Raw genomic sequence first — 17,087 nt, forward strand, 5'->3', positions numbered from 1 at the left:
TAGGATGAAATAATATGTATATTCAACTAAATCAAAGAGCTTATATAAATCAAGCCTAAGGGAAATCATATTAAATAAAGTATTTGGAACCAGACTATGGAATCTACATGTCTGAATCTCCTCAAGACATGTATAAAGTGAACTATCACTTAATGTATATTTTTAAGTACTACTATATGAAAAGTGATTCTTATAATTAGCACAAGAGTGTTTAAAAAAGTCCAATACCCCACTGGTACATATGTTTAAATGAAACATGGTTTGTGTGTCTCAGGGTAGCCTGAGTCTTGAAAAACTGAAGTGACTGGTCAATCACCAACAGGGCTTCTCCGCCTTCACTGGCAGAGAGGGGTACATTTTCTTTCTTTCTTTTTTTTATCTTTTACAAAAATGTATTTGATTAATTGAATGAAATTACAGTATCTTTGTTGCTAGTGAGTGTTAAATCTTAAAGAAATTTGCTACAGCTCCATCTCTGGTGCTCTAAGCACCAACAAGGCTGCATCTTGATGCAAGAGACTTTTTTTCTCTTTAGATAAATTTTATTTTTATTTTTTTAATTTTTGTTTTAGAGAAAGGGGAAGGGAGGGAGAAGGAGAGGTAGAGGAACATCAATGTGACAGAGAAACATAAATTGGTGGCCTTCTGTGTGCTCTCCGACTTGGGATGGAACCTGCAACCAAGGCATGTGGTCTGACCAGAGATTGAACTGGCGACATTTTGGTTTGTGGAATGACACCCAATCAGCTGAGCCATCTTGGCTGGGGTAATGAAAGAGATTCTTAAATAGAAACAAGGCTGATAATTACCTCTTTACCATTCCACCATTATTGTTCATAGCATTTTCATAGCATTTTCCTTTTCTAACTGTGTTGTGACAACTTTGGTGGTTATTCCAAGAAAATTACACACAAAGGTAGTAATCAAAGACCTCAGTGTACACAGGACAAACCTACTGCAGAACATAATAGTTACTTTGGAAGTGTGTGTTAAATTGGTGAATTTGTGAATTATAAACTAAATTGTAGAAAGATCAGGACTGAATATGTAATTTTTTGGAGAAGTTCAGGAAAGAAGCAGGGGCGGCCCTGTTTAAACAGCACCTTTCTTTGTATAACTACAGTTGACAAAGAAACTGTCACTCCTGGGCCAGCTATGTGTAGAAGTGTTAGTTGGTAGGGTCAAGTTAAAATGAATTTTACCTCTTCAGCCTTCCCATCATTCTTCATAGACTTCTCTTCCAATTTTCCCCAATAGTCTTTTAACTCATATGTCTTAGCTCATTTTATTCTTTTTTTTTTTCTGCTTAATGAAATCTTTATCCTTCAAGGCCCTGGATAAAATGCTATCCATGTCATAAACTTTCCTCTGCTGCCCAACCAGAAGTGAACTTATCTTTACTCTCTTTAAAAACTCCAGTGCTGTACTCAGACCTCTCTGCAGCATTTACCTTGCAATGTCATCCACCGTCATCATTTGTGGACTTGTCTGTCTTGTGAGCAAGATGATAAGTTTCTTGAGGGTAGGGTCTCATACATTCCTTTCTTGTCCAACATGGTTTCTTGCACCAAGTAGGGACTTGCACAGTATTTAAGAGAAGGAAGGAAGGGAGGAGGGAGAGAGAGAGAAACAGAGAGGAAGGGACTAATAAAAAACACAGTGGAATCCCAAGATGGAAGAAACCTTAGAGCACTGAGAGCAGGGATGTCAAACTCATTTTCACCGAGGCCACATCAGCCTCACAGTTGCCTTCATAGGGCCGAATGCAATTTCAGCTCCTTAACATTTAAGGAGTAGTTACATTTATACAGTCCTAAAATTATTTCAGCCCTTTGAAGGCAACCAGGAGGCTGATGTGACCCCTGGTGAAAATGAGTTTGACACCTCTGTTTTAGAGGTCACCTCATCTTTACATGAGTTCCATTTATATCACCCTCAGATATGTCATTAAAATTGTTTATGTAAACTGAACAATAACAAAAGTTGTTTATATATTTTATTTTCAAAATAATTCAGTCTATGTACAAACGTTTTTATTTTCTTTTTCTGGGAAATAGAGGTAGTGATGAATAACATAGATAAGATATGATGTTCAGATTTTGACAAAATGCAGAAAGGTAAAATACTATTTTTATAGAGAAAAGAAAAAAATAAAAATTATCATGAGATAGTGAGCAATCATTTAACTTTACTGATTTTTTTTTCCTGAAAGAGGCCACTTAATCATTTCTTGATATTCTGAATATGTATTTATGCTGCTGCAGATTTCTGTGCTCCTCTTTGTCAGTTTGAGCCATTCTTTGGTACAAAAGTGACAAGTAGTGATGGTGGAAAAATGACAGAATGAGACACAGGGATGAGTCTTGCTCATTTTCTGGGATGGGGATGGGGACATAGAACCTTCTTACATACATTTAGAATTTCTTCTGCCATATTCAATGTAAGTGAGTGGTTGCCATTATCTAAAATTTATCTCAGACAAAATCTAATCTATAGCAACTTTTTATGCTTTTTTCCCACCCAAACAACCCACATATTTTAGAGCAAGATCACTTAAACGTATTCTGTGGTTGTCTGCTTTAATCTTGAAAGTCTAGGAAAAAAAATGTTTTGTGTCTGTGTTTGTGTTTCTCCTCAGCCAAGACCTTGGGCTGATCCATGACTGTTTAAGCATGCTTTTGCTGGTGGCTGCGTAAAATATATGGTGTTCTTGGGCAAGCAAGCTCCTTCTGCCTGCTTTTTCTTCCATTTATTTAATATCACCATGCTCCTCTAAAGCCATTCCGCTCCAATACACCCATCTGTTTAGTGGCTTTGGAGGAGGTCTTGTGTCCTGATGCAGAAACATGGCTCACAATACTGAACTACTAGGTTTGGCTGGCTCTCTCCATTTCTTTTGCAGCACATCTGGAATTGAAATTAAAGGACGGATGTGGACACATACCTAGACAGATAGATAGAGGCATATATGCAGAAGAAAATATGTGTGTACTACAAAAACCTCTCATCTAAAGCAACTAATAACATTTTATTAGTTTTATTAATCAGAAATTGTTCATGAGTAAAGATCTGATGGTAATACAAAACTAATTTTTAAAATTTCCTTAGAAATTATGGTCACTGAAGACAATTAAGAGTTAACAGTCTTGATGACTTCACATGTTTAAGAAATCTGAAGCTAGAGCATCCTAAAAGGAGTTATTTTTTAATAAGTATCCAGTACTCACAAGTCTCTGTGGGGTGTAACATTACTTTAGTCCAGTATCTTTTGAAAACAGGGGAATCATAGAAGAGACTTTTCATAAATGGACTAAACAAAAGATAAAACTGGAGATTTATTTTATTTCAATCAGTTAGTCAATAAACCTTGGTTTGGTTGCAAGGATGACAGTCACTAAAGCTAATGTCAGAAAGGGCAGCTTGGAAAGTGGCTGTTATGGAACTCTGCTTCAATAAATAAAGCTAGATATTATAAACTAGATAGTCATCAGAGAGTCAGTCATTCTCTTTGCTTTTTCACTGTATCTCTTCATTAAAAATGTTCATTCTTCTCTCTGTAGACCAGCATCCTTTGAAAGGCTCTCCTCTCTCATATCTTTGGTATCTTTGGCTTGCAGATAGCTTTGAGTTCCAAAGTACCAACTCACCTTAACAATACAAGTACTGGAAGGTCTCCATAGGCAGTGCCATCTGATCACTGTTTCTGTATCTCTTAAGTCAAAATACGAAGAGAGAACATCCGACTGACTAAATCTGTGTCAGCTGTCCATTTCTGCTCCAATTAGCTGGGATGAGAGGCAGGTCCTCCGGTACAAACCTTACTTTCTAAAGCCATCCTCTTTATGGCACAGCTAAAAAGGTGGGTAAGAGATGGAAATCACCTGAAATATATTTGCTACAACACCAGCTGTGTACAAATTACTTTGTTTGGCAACGAGATAATACAGTAGCAACTGGCATTTATTGACCATTTCTCATATGTCAGAAACCAGAATAAATTGATATATATTTAATCCTGTATTCCTATTATACAGGTACTATTATTATCTATAATTTACAGATGAGGAAATCAATGCTTAGAGAGGTCAAGTACATAGAACACAAATCAGTTTTGTGGCCAGGAAATCTCACTCCACATCAAATCCAGAGCCTGTTATTAAACATAAAGCTGACTTCCTTTGTTCTAGCATATAAAGGAAATAATGGAGATACCAATCTAGCTGCAAAGATGGAACACATAAACAAAAACCAGCAAGTTTGCATAATTTGGGGCTAAATAAATGCATAATATAAGCTACATGTGTTATTAGATTTCAAAGAAAGAACACTATGAGATGAATTGGTCAGAAGGAAATTGGATCTCTCCAAGCTTTTGAAAAATGGAGAACAGTGCTCATAGTTCAGTAGAACTGTCTGAGTTCACACTTCACCTTTATATCCCACTGTGGTATCATCTGGTGATTCTAAGGCCAGTGTAGTAGAGAGAGCCCCACAGCTCAGCCTCTAAATACCATGGCCTTCTTGGATCTGGTGATACCTCCCTCCTTCAGTAACCACTACATTGCCCTACTCCCCACCTCCCAAGTCTTTCCCAGCAGCCTCCTGTTCCTCAGCCACATAGAATCTCATCTCTGTACCATTGCTGATGCTATTTTCTCTCCCTATGGTACCCTTTATGGCAGGGATGTCAAACTCATTTTGACTGGGGACCACATCAGCCTCGCGGTTGCCTTCAAAGGGCCGAATGTAATTTTATAAATTACAATAAGTTACAATAAATGTAACTACTCCCTAACAGTTAAGCGAGAGCTCTGGCTGCTGCCAGGTAGAAACAAGGTGCCAGGCCAGATAAAACAAGGTGGAGGGCTGGATTCAGGCAATGGGCCTTGTGTTTGCCACCTGTGCTTTATGGCCTCTTATTTACCTGTCCTCTACTTACTGTCCAACCTGTAGCTCAAGTATGATATCTGTGTTGAAATTTATTCTTTATTTATTTGTACTTCCCCATTCTTGGCATTCAGATTTAGTCTCTTTTTCTCCTATAATATCTGCAATTAGTTTTTACATCACCTAAAACATTTTATGAATTTATACTTTATACAGTGATCCTTTTACACTGAAAGATTCTTCAGCACAGGTTCCTTGTCTCTCTTGTTCTTATATCCCCAGCACTTAGCAATGGGCCTGGTGTACAAAAGGCACTTTCTAAATGAATAGAAATGTGAAATTCTATTAGTGAATACATGGAAGGATAGAAGGAATGGAAGTATATTTGAATGTGGAATAATTTGAAGAATAATTGTGATTGTGGCAAAATAGTAACATTTATGTACCATTTCGTAGTACATAAAATATTTTTACCTGACTATTCATTTCAGCTTTACATCAGCCCTGTGAAACAGTTAAATTCAGCAAGATGGTAATATCTCAAAGCCAGTAAGTGGTGAAGTTTGTTTTCTGACTTCAGTGTTGGCTTTCTCTGTAATAAGGAATTCTAACACACAAGTTTAGAGGGCTGGTTTAGAGGGAAGCTGCCAGAGTTAGCTATTGCCCACTCTAAATACATTTTCCAAAGTGGTAATATTTTCACCAAATTTTAAGGTAATATTCTTTTTGGAGACACTGAAGAAAATATATTAAAGAAAGCTACAAGAAAGCAAGACATAGGATCTGTTAAATGTATGGGATGTATTAAAGACTGAGGATGTATTAAAATGGTGTTACTTATCTTTCTGTGCCAAATTTTCTTCAAATCAGTGTGCAGGCTGCACTTTCTAGCCTTGCTCAGATATCAGGCTCAAAGTCTTAGACCTGCACCTGCTTTTGTAACAGCTTGGTTTGGGGAGGATACTCCAATGGACCTACAGTTGCATTTACAAGTATTCATGATTGAGGATTGGTAAATCTGGAGAGATAGATGCTTAGCACATTTAGTGATTTATGCATTTTGTTCTCCAAGTCACAGTTCTGATATCATTCTTACCTCAGTGATAATTGGATCACATAGTAGATTGGATTATGCTTGACTTAAACCTATTTTTATAGTTACCTTTTAATGTTTAAAATCAATGCAGAATCAGGCTTATTGTAAAAATCAAGAAAAACTAAAATTTCCCTCTTTTTTTCTTCTTTCTCTCTTTTTTATTTTCCTCAGATGGCTTCCCTTTATGTCTCAAGGCGTAATTCATTCAGAAATTGAACTTTATCTTCAAGGTGAGAATTAATGAAAACCTTCAGTTCAAGAAAGTACAAGATGATTTTGATAAACTGGAAGTCATGGAACAATCCCCCATTGTCCCCAGAATGTCCTCTTTAATAGCTTACCCTTTGCATCAGATTGATAGTTGTTTCTCACAGTGAAAATAAAAGTGTGTGTGAAGATGTGTTTTTTCAAGGTTATATGTCCTACTGTAAGTTAAAAAGTCAATGTAAGGATTTGCTGCTGTTAGTGTTGAACTTATCCTTCTTTTTCTTCAACTTATAATGTCATTGAACAGATGTCTTAATAACTATAGTTCACTTTTATTTTTGCAGAAATGCAAATAAATCATCAACAAGAGGAAGCAAATGGTAAATGTTGTTGCCACTTTTCATCTTTTAATTATCTGAAATAATCTATTTTTGTTTCAAGATTACCTGACCTGCACAATTTTGGGTATATTCTTATTTAAACTATTGATAGAAAAATATTTAGAATAAATGTGGGCACAAACATTAGATTATAGCTTGATTTGTAAAGAAACTAACACAAATGACTTTAGCTCCAACTGCTTTTTTTCTTCAATAACTTAAATATAGGAAAGATAATTATTTTTCAAATGATTAATTTCTATTTATTGTCCTTTCTTCTACTGAATTTGTGTATTGATTTCTCAGGTTGCTTTTTAAGTCTTTTGAGATTAGCTTTTTTTATTAGACCCTCTTCTAATCAACCTATAATTGTGTTATTAATACATTTTCATTTTTAAAGCTGGTCTGACTTAGATAGATAAATGCACATAACTGATATGCATATAAAGTTAAAAAACCTCTATCTTTTCAAAAATGTTTGTACTGTGTGCAGTAGTTTGAAAATAGGTAAAGGTTAATACTAACATCATTCTATTCAGAAAGTCCTATCTTGATTAGGATAGCCACTGAGATTCAAATGCCATGTTCACTCTGATAACTAGCATTTGTATTTGTTGATATTAGAAATTGTATTTTTTTTTTATATTTTACCTATTGTTTTTTTAGTTATTTATGGGGGAAAGGCTCAATGTGTGTTAGACTGTTAATTTGGACATAATTTTATGAATGTTTTCCAATCTCTTAATAATTTTAAGAGGCTTTAAAAGGTCTGGTCTTACAATAAGCCCTAAGGAGTAAAGCTTGAAGAGACATCCTAAGTACAAAAATAACCCATTAATTCCAGAACTTGATCATGGTATATATGAATAATATGGGTTAATAGTCTTTTTTTTTATTTCAATCATTGTTCAAGTACAGTTTTCTCCCCCCTACTCCCGTTCCAGCCCATCCACCCAACCCTCCCCCCTTCCCCCCAATTACCCCCCACCCCTACTTTTTGTCCATGTGTCCTCCAAATTTGTTCCTGTAATCCCTACCCATTCCCCCCTGAAATTCCCTCTTCTCTCCCCTCTGGCCACTGTCAGACTATCCCCTATTTCAGTGTCTTTGGTTATATTTTGCTAGTTTTTTGTTTTGTTTTGTTTTGTTTTGTTGTTTAGATTCCTGTTAAAGGTGATATCATGTGGTATTTGTCTTTCACTGCCTGGCTTGTTTCACTTAGCATAATGCTTTCCAGCTCCATCCATGCTGTTGCAAAGGGTAGGAGCTCCTTCTTTCTTTCTGCTGCATAGAATTCCATTGTGTAAATGTACCATAGTTTTTTGATCCATTCATTTACTGATGGGCATCTAGGTTGCTTCCAGCACCTAGCTATTGTAAATTGTGCTGTTATGAACATCGGGGTGCAAAGGTTCTTTTGTATTGGTGTTTTAGTGTTCTTAGGATACAGTCCCAGCAATGGAATTGCTGGGTCAAAAGGCAGATCCATTTTTAGTTTTCTGAGGAAGTTCCAAACTGCTTTCCATAGTGGTTGTAGCAGTCTGCAGTCCCACCAACAGTGCACTAGGGACCCCCTTTCTCCACATCCTCTCCAACACTTGTTTGTTGCTTTGTTTATGATGGCCATTCTGACTGGTGTGAAGTGGTATCTCATTGTGGTTTTAATCTGCATCTCTCTGATGGCTAGCGATATTGAGCATCGCTTCATGTGTCTTTGGATTTTCTGTATGTCCTCCTTGGAGAAGTGTCTGTTCAAGTCCTTTGCCCATTTTTTAATTGGGTTACTTGTCTTCTTAGAGTGGAGTTGTGTAAGTTCTTTATATATTTTGGAGATTAAACCCTTGTCTGAGGTATCATTAGCAAATATGTTTTCCCATACAGTTGGTTCTCTTTTTATTTTGATACTGTTTTCCTTAGCTGTGCAAAAGCTTTTAATTTTGATGAGGTCCCATTTGTTTATTCTTTCCTTTATGTCCCTTGCTCTAGAAGACAAGTCAGTAAAAAAGCTTCTGCGTGAAATATCTGAGATTTTCCTACCTACGTTCTCTTCTAGGACTTTAATGGTGTCACTCTTTATATTTAAGTCTTTTATCCACCTTGAATCTATTTTTGTATAAGGTGTAAGTTGCTGCTCGAGTTTCATTTTTTTGCACGTAGCTGTCCAGTTCTCCCAACACCATTTGTTGAAGAGGCTATTTTTATTCCATTTTATGTTGCTGCTTCCTTTGTCAAATATTAATTGACCGTAGAGGCTTGGGTTTATTTCTGGGCTCTCTGTTCTGTTCCATTGGTCCATGTGCCTGTTTTTATGCCAGTACCAGGCTGTTTTGATTACAGTGGCCTTGTAGTATAGTTTAGTGTCAGGTATTGTGATTCCTCCTACTTTACTCTTCTTTCTCAAAATTGCAGCAGCTATTTGGGGTCGTTTATGGTTCCATATAAATTGTTGAAGTGTTTGTTCTATGTCTGTGAAATATGCCATTGGTACTTTAATAGGTATTGCATTGAATGTGTAAATTGCTTTTGGTAGTATGGACATTTTAATGATATTAATTCTTCCAATCCATGAACACGGTATATGTTTCCATTTGTTTGTGTCTTCCTTGATTTCTCTCCTCAGTGTTATGTAGTTTTCTGAATACAGGTCTTTTACCTCTTTGGTTAGGTTTATTCCTAGGTATTTTATTTTCCTTTTTGCTATTTCAAATGGGATTTTTTTCTTGATTTCTGCTTCTGCTGTTTCATTGTTGGTGTACAGAAATGCCTTTGATTTCTGGATATTGACTTTGTATCCCGCTGTTTTGCTAAATTCATTTATTAGGTCAAGCAGTTTTTTGGTGGAGTCTATAGGATTTTCTATGTACACTATCATGCCATCTGCAAACAGTGACAGTTTTGTTTCCTCCTTTCCGATTTGGATTCCTTTTATTTCTTTTTCTTGTCTGATTGCTGTGGCTAGAACTTCCAGTACTATAATGAATAGAAGTGGTAAAAGTGGACATCCTTGTCTTGTTCCTGTTCTTAGTGGAAAAGATTTTAATTTTTGCCCATTGAGTATAATGTTGGCTGTAGGTTTCTCATATATGGCCTTTATTATGTTGAGGAATGCTCCCTCTATTCCCACTTTACTGAGTGTTTTTATCATAAATGGGTGCTGTACCTTATCAATAGATGCTTTTTCTGCATCTATTGATATGATCATGTGGTTTTTGTCTTTGCTTTTGTTTATGTGATGTATTACATTTACTGACTTGCAAATATTGTACCATCCTTGCATCCCTGGAATGAATCCAACTTGGGCATGGTGTATGATCTTCTTAATGTACTGTTGGATGCGGTTTGCCAGTATCTTGTTGAGGATTTTAGCGTCAATGTTCATCAGTGATATTGGCCTGTAGTTTTCTTTCTTTGTTGTGTCTTTATCTGGTTTTGGAATTAAGATGATGTTGGCCTCATAAAAAGAGTTTGGTAGTCTTCCATCTTTTTGGATTTTTTTAAATAGTCTGTGAAGGATAGGTGTTAGTTCTTCCTTAAATGCTTTGTAGAATTCTCCTGTGAAACCATCTGGTCCAGGGCTTTTGTGTGTTGGGAGTTTTTTGATTACTGCTTCAATTTCTTTTGCTGTTATTGGTTTGTTCAGGCTTTCTGCTTCCATTTTGTTGAGTTTTGGAAGGTTATATTTTTCTAGAAATTTGTCCATTTCATCTAGGTTTTCAAATTTCTTGGCATACAGCTCTTTGTAGTAATTTGTTACAATCCTTTGTATTTCTGTGGTATCTGTTGTAATCTCTCCTCTTTCATTTCTGATTGTGTTTATTGGGGTCTTCTCTCTTTTTTTCTTGATGAGTCTGCTTAAAGGCTTGTCGATTTTGTTTATCTTTTCAAAGAACCAACTCTTGGATTCATTGCTCTTTAGAATTGTGCTTTTAGTCTCTATGTCATTTAATTCTGCTCTGATCTTGGTTATTTCCTTCCTTCTGGGCTGTCTTTGTTGTTGTTCCTCGAGTTCTTGTAGACGTAGGGTTAGGTTGTCTGTTTGAAATGTTTCTAACTTTTTTAGGTGGGCCTGTATCGCTATGATCTTCCCTCTCAGGACTGCCTTGGCTGTGTCCCATAAGTTTTGGGTTGTTGTGAGTTCATTTTCATTTGTTTACAAAAACCGTTTGATTTCTTCCCTAATATCATTCTTGACCCATTCATTGTTTAATAGCATGCTGTTTAATCTCCATGAATTTGAGTGTTTTGGGTTTTTTTCCTTGTGGTTGGTTTCTAGTTTCAGTCCCTTGTGATCCGAGAAATTGCTTGGTATGATTTCAATTTTTTTGAAATTCTTGAGGCTTGTTTTGTGTCCTATCGTGTGGTCAATCTTTGAAAATGTTCCATGTACATTTGAAAAAAAAGTGTATTTAGCTTCTTTGGGATGGAGGGTTCTGTAAATATCAGTAAAGCCCAGTTCGTCTAGGGTATTGTTCAATGCCACAATATCTTTGTTGATGTTTTGTTTGGAAGATCTGTCCATTTTTGATAGAGGGGTGTTAAAATCCCCCACAATAATTGTGTTGCTGTCCATATCTTTCTCGAAGTCCTCTAAGATTTTCTTTATGTATTTGGGTGCTCCTATGTTGGGTGCATATATATTTACAATATTTATGTCTTCTTGGTGAATTCTTCCCTTGAGTATTATGAAATGACCTTCTGGGTCTCTCTTTATGGATCTTCTTTGGAAGTCTATTTTGTCAGATATGAGTATTGCTACCCCGGCTTTTTTTTCCTGTCCATTTGCTTGGAAAATTTGTTTCCAGCCCTTCACTTTCAACCTGTGCAGACCTTTTATCCTGAGGTGGGTCTCTTGTAGACAGCATATGTGTGGGTCATGTTTTCTTATCCAATCAGCTATTCTATGTCTTTTGATTGGAGCGTTTAATCCATTTACGTTTAAGGTTATTATTGATAGGTACTTATTCATTGCCTTTTATGTACGTGTGATCCTCTCTCACTCTCTCTTTTCCTTTCTTTCCTTAAATCAGTCCCTTCAGCATCTCTTGCAGAGCTGGTTTAGTGGAGGTGTATTCTTTTAGACTTCTTTTGTCTGAGAAGCTTCTTATTTGGCCTTCTACCTTAATTGAGAGCCTTGCTGGGTAAAGTAGTCGTGGTTGCAGGCCTCTGGTTCTCATTACTTGGATTATTTCTTGCCATTCTCTTCTGGCTTGGAGTGTTTCCATTGAGAAGTCAGCTGTTAGCCTTATTGGGGCCCCCTTGTATGTTACTTCCTTCTTCTCCCTTGCTGCCTTTAAGATTCTCTCTTTGTCTTGAAATTTTGCCATTTTAATTATGATGTGTCTTGAGGTGGGCCTCCTTGGGTTCCTCTTGATTGGGACTCTCTGTGTTTCCTGTATTTGTGTGACTTTTTGTATCATCAAATTAGGGAAGTTTTCCATCATCACTTGTTCAACTAGGTGTTCTATCCCTTGTTCTTCTTCTTCTCCTTCTGGTATCCCTATTATACGGATATTATTACGTTTCATATTGTCTTGCATTTCTCTTAATCCCTCTTCATTCTTTCTGAGCCTCTTTTCCCTTTCTTGCTCTTTCTGGGTGTTTTCTTCTATTTTGTCCTCTAGCTCGCTGATCCAATCTTCTGCTTCATCGATCCTGCTTTTCATTCCTTCTACTGTGTTCTTCATTTCAGAGATTGTATTCTTCATTTCCTCTTGGCCCTTGTTGAGAGTTTCTATTTCCTTTTTTATGCTGATGTAGTTTTCATTGAGTTCATTGTAGCTTCCCTGTAGTTTCTCGTAGCTCATTGTGAGCTCATTGAGCTTCCTGACAATCACTGCTTTGAATTCAATATCTGATAGTTGAATTGCCTCTGTTTCATTTAGCATGCTTTTTGAGGCTTCCTCCTTTCCTTTCATTTGGGGAGTATTTCTTTGTCTTCCCATTGTTTGTGAGACTCTTCTTGTTCACCTCAGCTTCTTATATTGATCTGTTCTGGCTCCCTGGGTTTATGATGTGAACTTCTTTAATAGAGTAGCAGTGAGTTTCAGTGGTGCTATTTCCTTGACCCCCCAAGCTCGCTGGTCTTGGGCTGTTGTTTAAGTTGGCTTTGTGTTTGCCTTTGGGTTTTGATTGTTGTTGAGTCTTTCTTTGGTGGTTCCTTCCCGCCAGCTGGTTAAATGTGGGTCACTCTGTCCACCACCTTCTGTATTTTGTTGTGCTGGTGAGGGCAGGTTGTGTTGAGGCTGGTTCTTCTGTGTGTACAAGGTTTAAAGAAATCTTGTTCAGTTGTTCGTATTGGGTACTGTCTCTACTGTTTAGTTGTATTTCCAGATAAGTCCTGGATTGAGGTTTGTGTGGTTACTACTCCCTCCTTCACCTTCTTCTGCTGTTATCTGTTAGTGGTTCCTTAGTTGTTGGGTTTCCTCTTCCAGTGGGTATCCTGGTGTTCACCTCCTCCACCTATTCTTTTTTGTCATCAGATGGAGGGGAAGGCAAAATGGTTTAAGACAGCAACTGAGAATTCTATGCTATTTACAGTAGTAGCAAGTAGGGAAGATATAGGAGATCCTTTCACTATGTATAGTGTTAACCGTGATCTTCCACCCAGCTAGCTGATTTTTAGAAAGGATGGAAAGAAGATAAGACTCTTGTTGGGGGAGGAAGGATTGTGAGTTGGATCTATAAAGCAGAGAGGTTGTGGGCGGTCAGATTCTGGGGTAAGGTGAGAGTAAAGGATAGTAAATAGGTGTAGTGTGTGAGAGAATAGAGTTAACCACTACAGTAATAGAGTTCAGGAAACTTTGAAATGGGCTAAGATCTGGGGGGGGGGGGTGTTGTGAAGTAATTACAATTGCATGGAACAGCAGTTATTTACAATAATATTATGGCAACATTCATATGGCAGAGTCTATGAAATCTAGGTAATAAGGATAGGGAGTACAGAACATTGAGTAGTATGCTGATAGAACACAGGTGAGTTAATGGACAGTAGATTAGTAATACGGTATAGAAAGAGATATCAGGGGAAAGCTGTCAGGTCATACGATAAAACCAGCCTAGCAAAGCAGGCTATACAAAAATAAGAGGGATATAAAAATACTGTTAAAAAAAAGATGTAGGAACACTGGAAAAATAATAATAATACAAATATGCAATAACTTGCAGGTTCTCTGTAATAGCAGAGTGACATTTATCTCACTGTCCCAGCTGTTGTGATGCCCCTTCTTTGGGTTCAACTTTGGTCTTTTCACCGATCCAGGATTTTGTCTCACTTGTAGGTATTTAGGAAAAAATTTAAAAAAGAAAAAAATAGAAAAGGCAGATGAAGGCAGGAAGAAGAGATAAAATTGGAGGACAGGAAGGAGGAAGGAATAAAACAAGAAATCAGGTAAGAGAGGAAAAAGAAATCAAAAGAGAATAAAAACAATAAAACTTAAAAAATTAAAAATTGTTAAAAAAAATAGAATCAAATTAAAAAGTCTCGATTTCATAGTGGCCAAACTGGTTTTTCTGCTCTTGCTGCTTGAGGCAGGCTGAAGGATGACTTGTTTGGCTTTTCTTCCTAGGCCCGTGGGGTTCGCACTGGCTCCTCAGCTTTCAGCTTTGGGTCCTGGGTGTGGGAATCAGGTCTTTCCCCAGGGTTACTGCTGTGGGCTGGTGTGCGGGGATGCCCCCCCCCCCCCCCCCCCCCGGCAGGCGCCACCCTGCCGGCGCTCCCGCAAGTGGACTCGGCCCGTCCACCGCCAGCCGGCGCGACCTGCGCTCCCGTGGGCGGGCACAGCCCGTCTGCCGCCCGCGCTCTCACAGCTGGGGAGCAGACAGGCCAGAGCCATTGATCACTTCAGGAGAATTCCCCAAACAGTGTCTGTGTCCATTCACTCCTTCCTCTTGAGAAATTCCTCCTGATCGAGCCCGCCGCTCTCCACAATGGCCCGGCTTCTCTCACCGCCAAAGCTCCAGCCAGAACGGTGACCCTGGGAGCAGCACGACTCGGCTCTGGTGTTCACCGCCTCCGAAGCTGCTCGCCACCCGGTGTGTTTGCCAGCACCTGGATTCCTCCCAGAGCCGCCCAGACCTTGCTCGGCTGGGGAGGGAGCAGTTGACCTGGCTCTCTCCCAATAACCCTATGGTCAACCCAGCCGCGGCCCCCGGGCCTGGGGCTGCAGCCCCGGGACCACATGCCTGTCCTGGGAGCCTACCTTGATGCAGCACTCCCCCTAGGATCCGTTCTTTGTTCTTTCAGTTCTGCCACAATCCTTGGTCCTCTGTTTTCAAAAATGCTGAAATATGTTGGTTACTTGCCTTTCTACTCCAAAGACCGGTCAGGACTCTCTCCCCTGAGCAGAGGAAAGCCAAATCTGCTCCTTCCTACTCCGATGCCATCTTGGGGTTAATAGTCTTAAAATGAAGATTCTAATTAAGGATGAAAATGTTGAAAGTCTTTTTAAAAATATTAATAGTCATGTAATTAACATCAGTGATACTCAGTATAACAAAGTTGCGTTATATAGACAGCAGAGGTGTTTTCCTAGGAGTTTGTTAGATCACTTTATCAATGAAATTTTGATTGTAATAAACTGTCATAAAATGTTTTTTGCTATTTATGTGACTTTGTTTTATTTGTATGGCCTCATTAAAATGTCTTTAATTGTATAGTACAAATACGGATTAATTATAGACCTTAGTTCATAAGACATTATCATTATTTGTCTGTGAATGATGCTCTTATTTCATTTCTAAATTCTGAAGAATGTAATCTTTAATATTTCTGGGTATATATTTCTAAAAACACCTTAATAGTCATATGAATACACTAATTTATGGTGTGGAAAGACACTTGAGAAGTTAAGTGATCTACTGTAATGAGCCAACATTACATTGTGGTTAGGGGTGTTGAAGAGTAACCACTGAGTCTTTGATTTTGAAAGTATATGAAGTATGTTTGTGTAATTGTGCCTTTCTATGTAGCTATAGTAGTAAGGAAGTTCAATAGATCAAGAGACTTTTTTAATTCAGAGGTAGAAAGAGAAAAGAAGGAATTAACTAAGTTTAATTTTATTTTGAAGTGATGAACAATAAATGCATTTATATTCCTGTATGCATGTGTGTATGTATGTATATATGTATATATGTATTTGTGAAGGTCACCATGTATGAATAATGGCACACTTTTTTTTTGTCCTATGGTGCTGTCTTGGTCCCTGGTACAAGGTGGAATTGAGTGGTAGCGATAATGTTAGCAGTGAACGCATACAGCATTTGTCATGTAGGGTCTAAGTGTTTTAGATATGTTAATTTATTCAATCCTCAAAGTAACCCATGAAGCAGATTATATCATTGTTCTATTTCACAGATGATTAAACTAAAGAAAACAGAAGTTTTTAAAATTCACTCATAATCACACAGGAGGAAAATAGCAGATAAGAATTTGAATTCTAATCGTTTGACTCCAGAGTCTGTTCTTGTTTTAAAGGAACTTCTGACTGCCCTCAACCATTAAGAGAGTGTGTGTGTGTGTGTGTGTGTGTACATTGTCTATGATTTCGAATTTATTTTGTTGTGTTATTTTTCTTTTTATAATATTTTGTTTATTTTTAGAGAGAGGAAAAGGGAGGGAGAAAGAAAGGGAGAGAGAAGCATCAATGTGTGGTTGCCTCTCACACACTTCCCACTGGAAACAGAACCCCCAACCCAGTCATGTGCCCACCGACCCTTTGGTTCACAGGCCAGCACCAATCCACTGAGCCACACAAGTCAGGGCTTTTTTTTTCTTATTAAGCTGTATTTTTAGGTCTTTAGCCTTCAATCTTATTTCCTGCCCAATTGGAAGGATGTTTTTAACTGTTGGGATATTATTATTGTTATTGTCATTGTTCTTATTAATCTTTTCACATAGAACTTTTATCAAAACAAATTAGGTTTCTGATAAACTTGCTTTGCTGACAGTTCTGTGGAGCTCAACCCTTCACTAAGGGTATAGCCTCTGTTGGCTCATTTCAAAAGTCTCAAGTCCATCATCCACCCTTGTATGGGCCACAGCCTCCCATTCTCCTGCCTGGGCACTAACATTTACCACTGCCTTTGCGATCACTAACTACTCACCACTCAATTTCTGCTGATGGCCCATTTATTATTATTGTTATTGTTATTATTATTACTATTATTGTTATTATTAGTAGTAGTAATAGCAGCAGCAGACAGTGGGGAACATTTTTTTTTTTTTTTTACTTTCCTGTGAGTGAAACATCATACTAAAAATTTGGGATTTTTATTGCAATTTATTCAGAATTTAGTGGTGTTATGGTGAGAGGGCTTTAAAAACACTATCCTAGGAAGCTGGATCAGAAGTATCAGAACATTGTCTTGTCAACCAGCTAGTAATTGAAATAATATGTTAGAATTCAGCTCTTTTTTTAAATTGTTATTCTATTACAGTTGTCCCTATTTTTCCCCATTGCTCTCCCCTACCCTCCCACCCCACCCCAATTCCCACAGTTAATCCCCACTCTGTTATCCCT

The 17,087-nt window shown here is 37.7% G+C and overlaps 1 protein-coding gene across 1 annotated transcript in view; it reads left to right on the plus strand.

Annotated features, from left to right (window-relative positions):
* Nucleotides 1-17,087, plus strand: part of RP1 (RP1 axonemal microtubule associated) — a 310,652-nt gene that overhangs the window by 193,659 nt on the left and 99,906 nt on the right. The window contains 2 exon segments of the mRNA XM_036031115.1: nucleotides 6,155-6,213; nucleotides 6,535-6,570. Of these exon segments, the coding sequence (XP_035887008.1) occupies nucleotides 6,155-6,213; nucleotides 6,535-6,570 (95 nt within the window).

Source organism: Phyllostomus discolor, chromosome 7 (assembly GCF_004126475.2).
Source record: "Phyllostomus discolor isolate MPI-MPIP mPhyDis1 chromosome 7, mPhyDis1.pri.v3, whole genome shotgun sequence".
NCBI lineage: Eukaryota > Metazoa > Chordata > Mammalia > Chiroptera > Phyllostomidae > Phyllostomus > Phyllostomus discolor.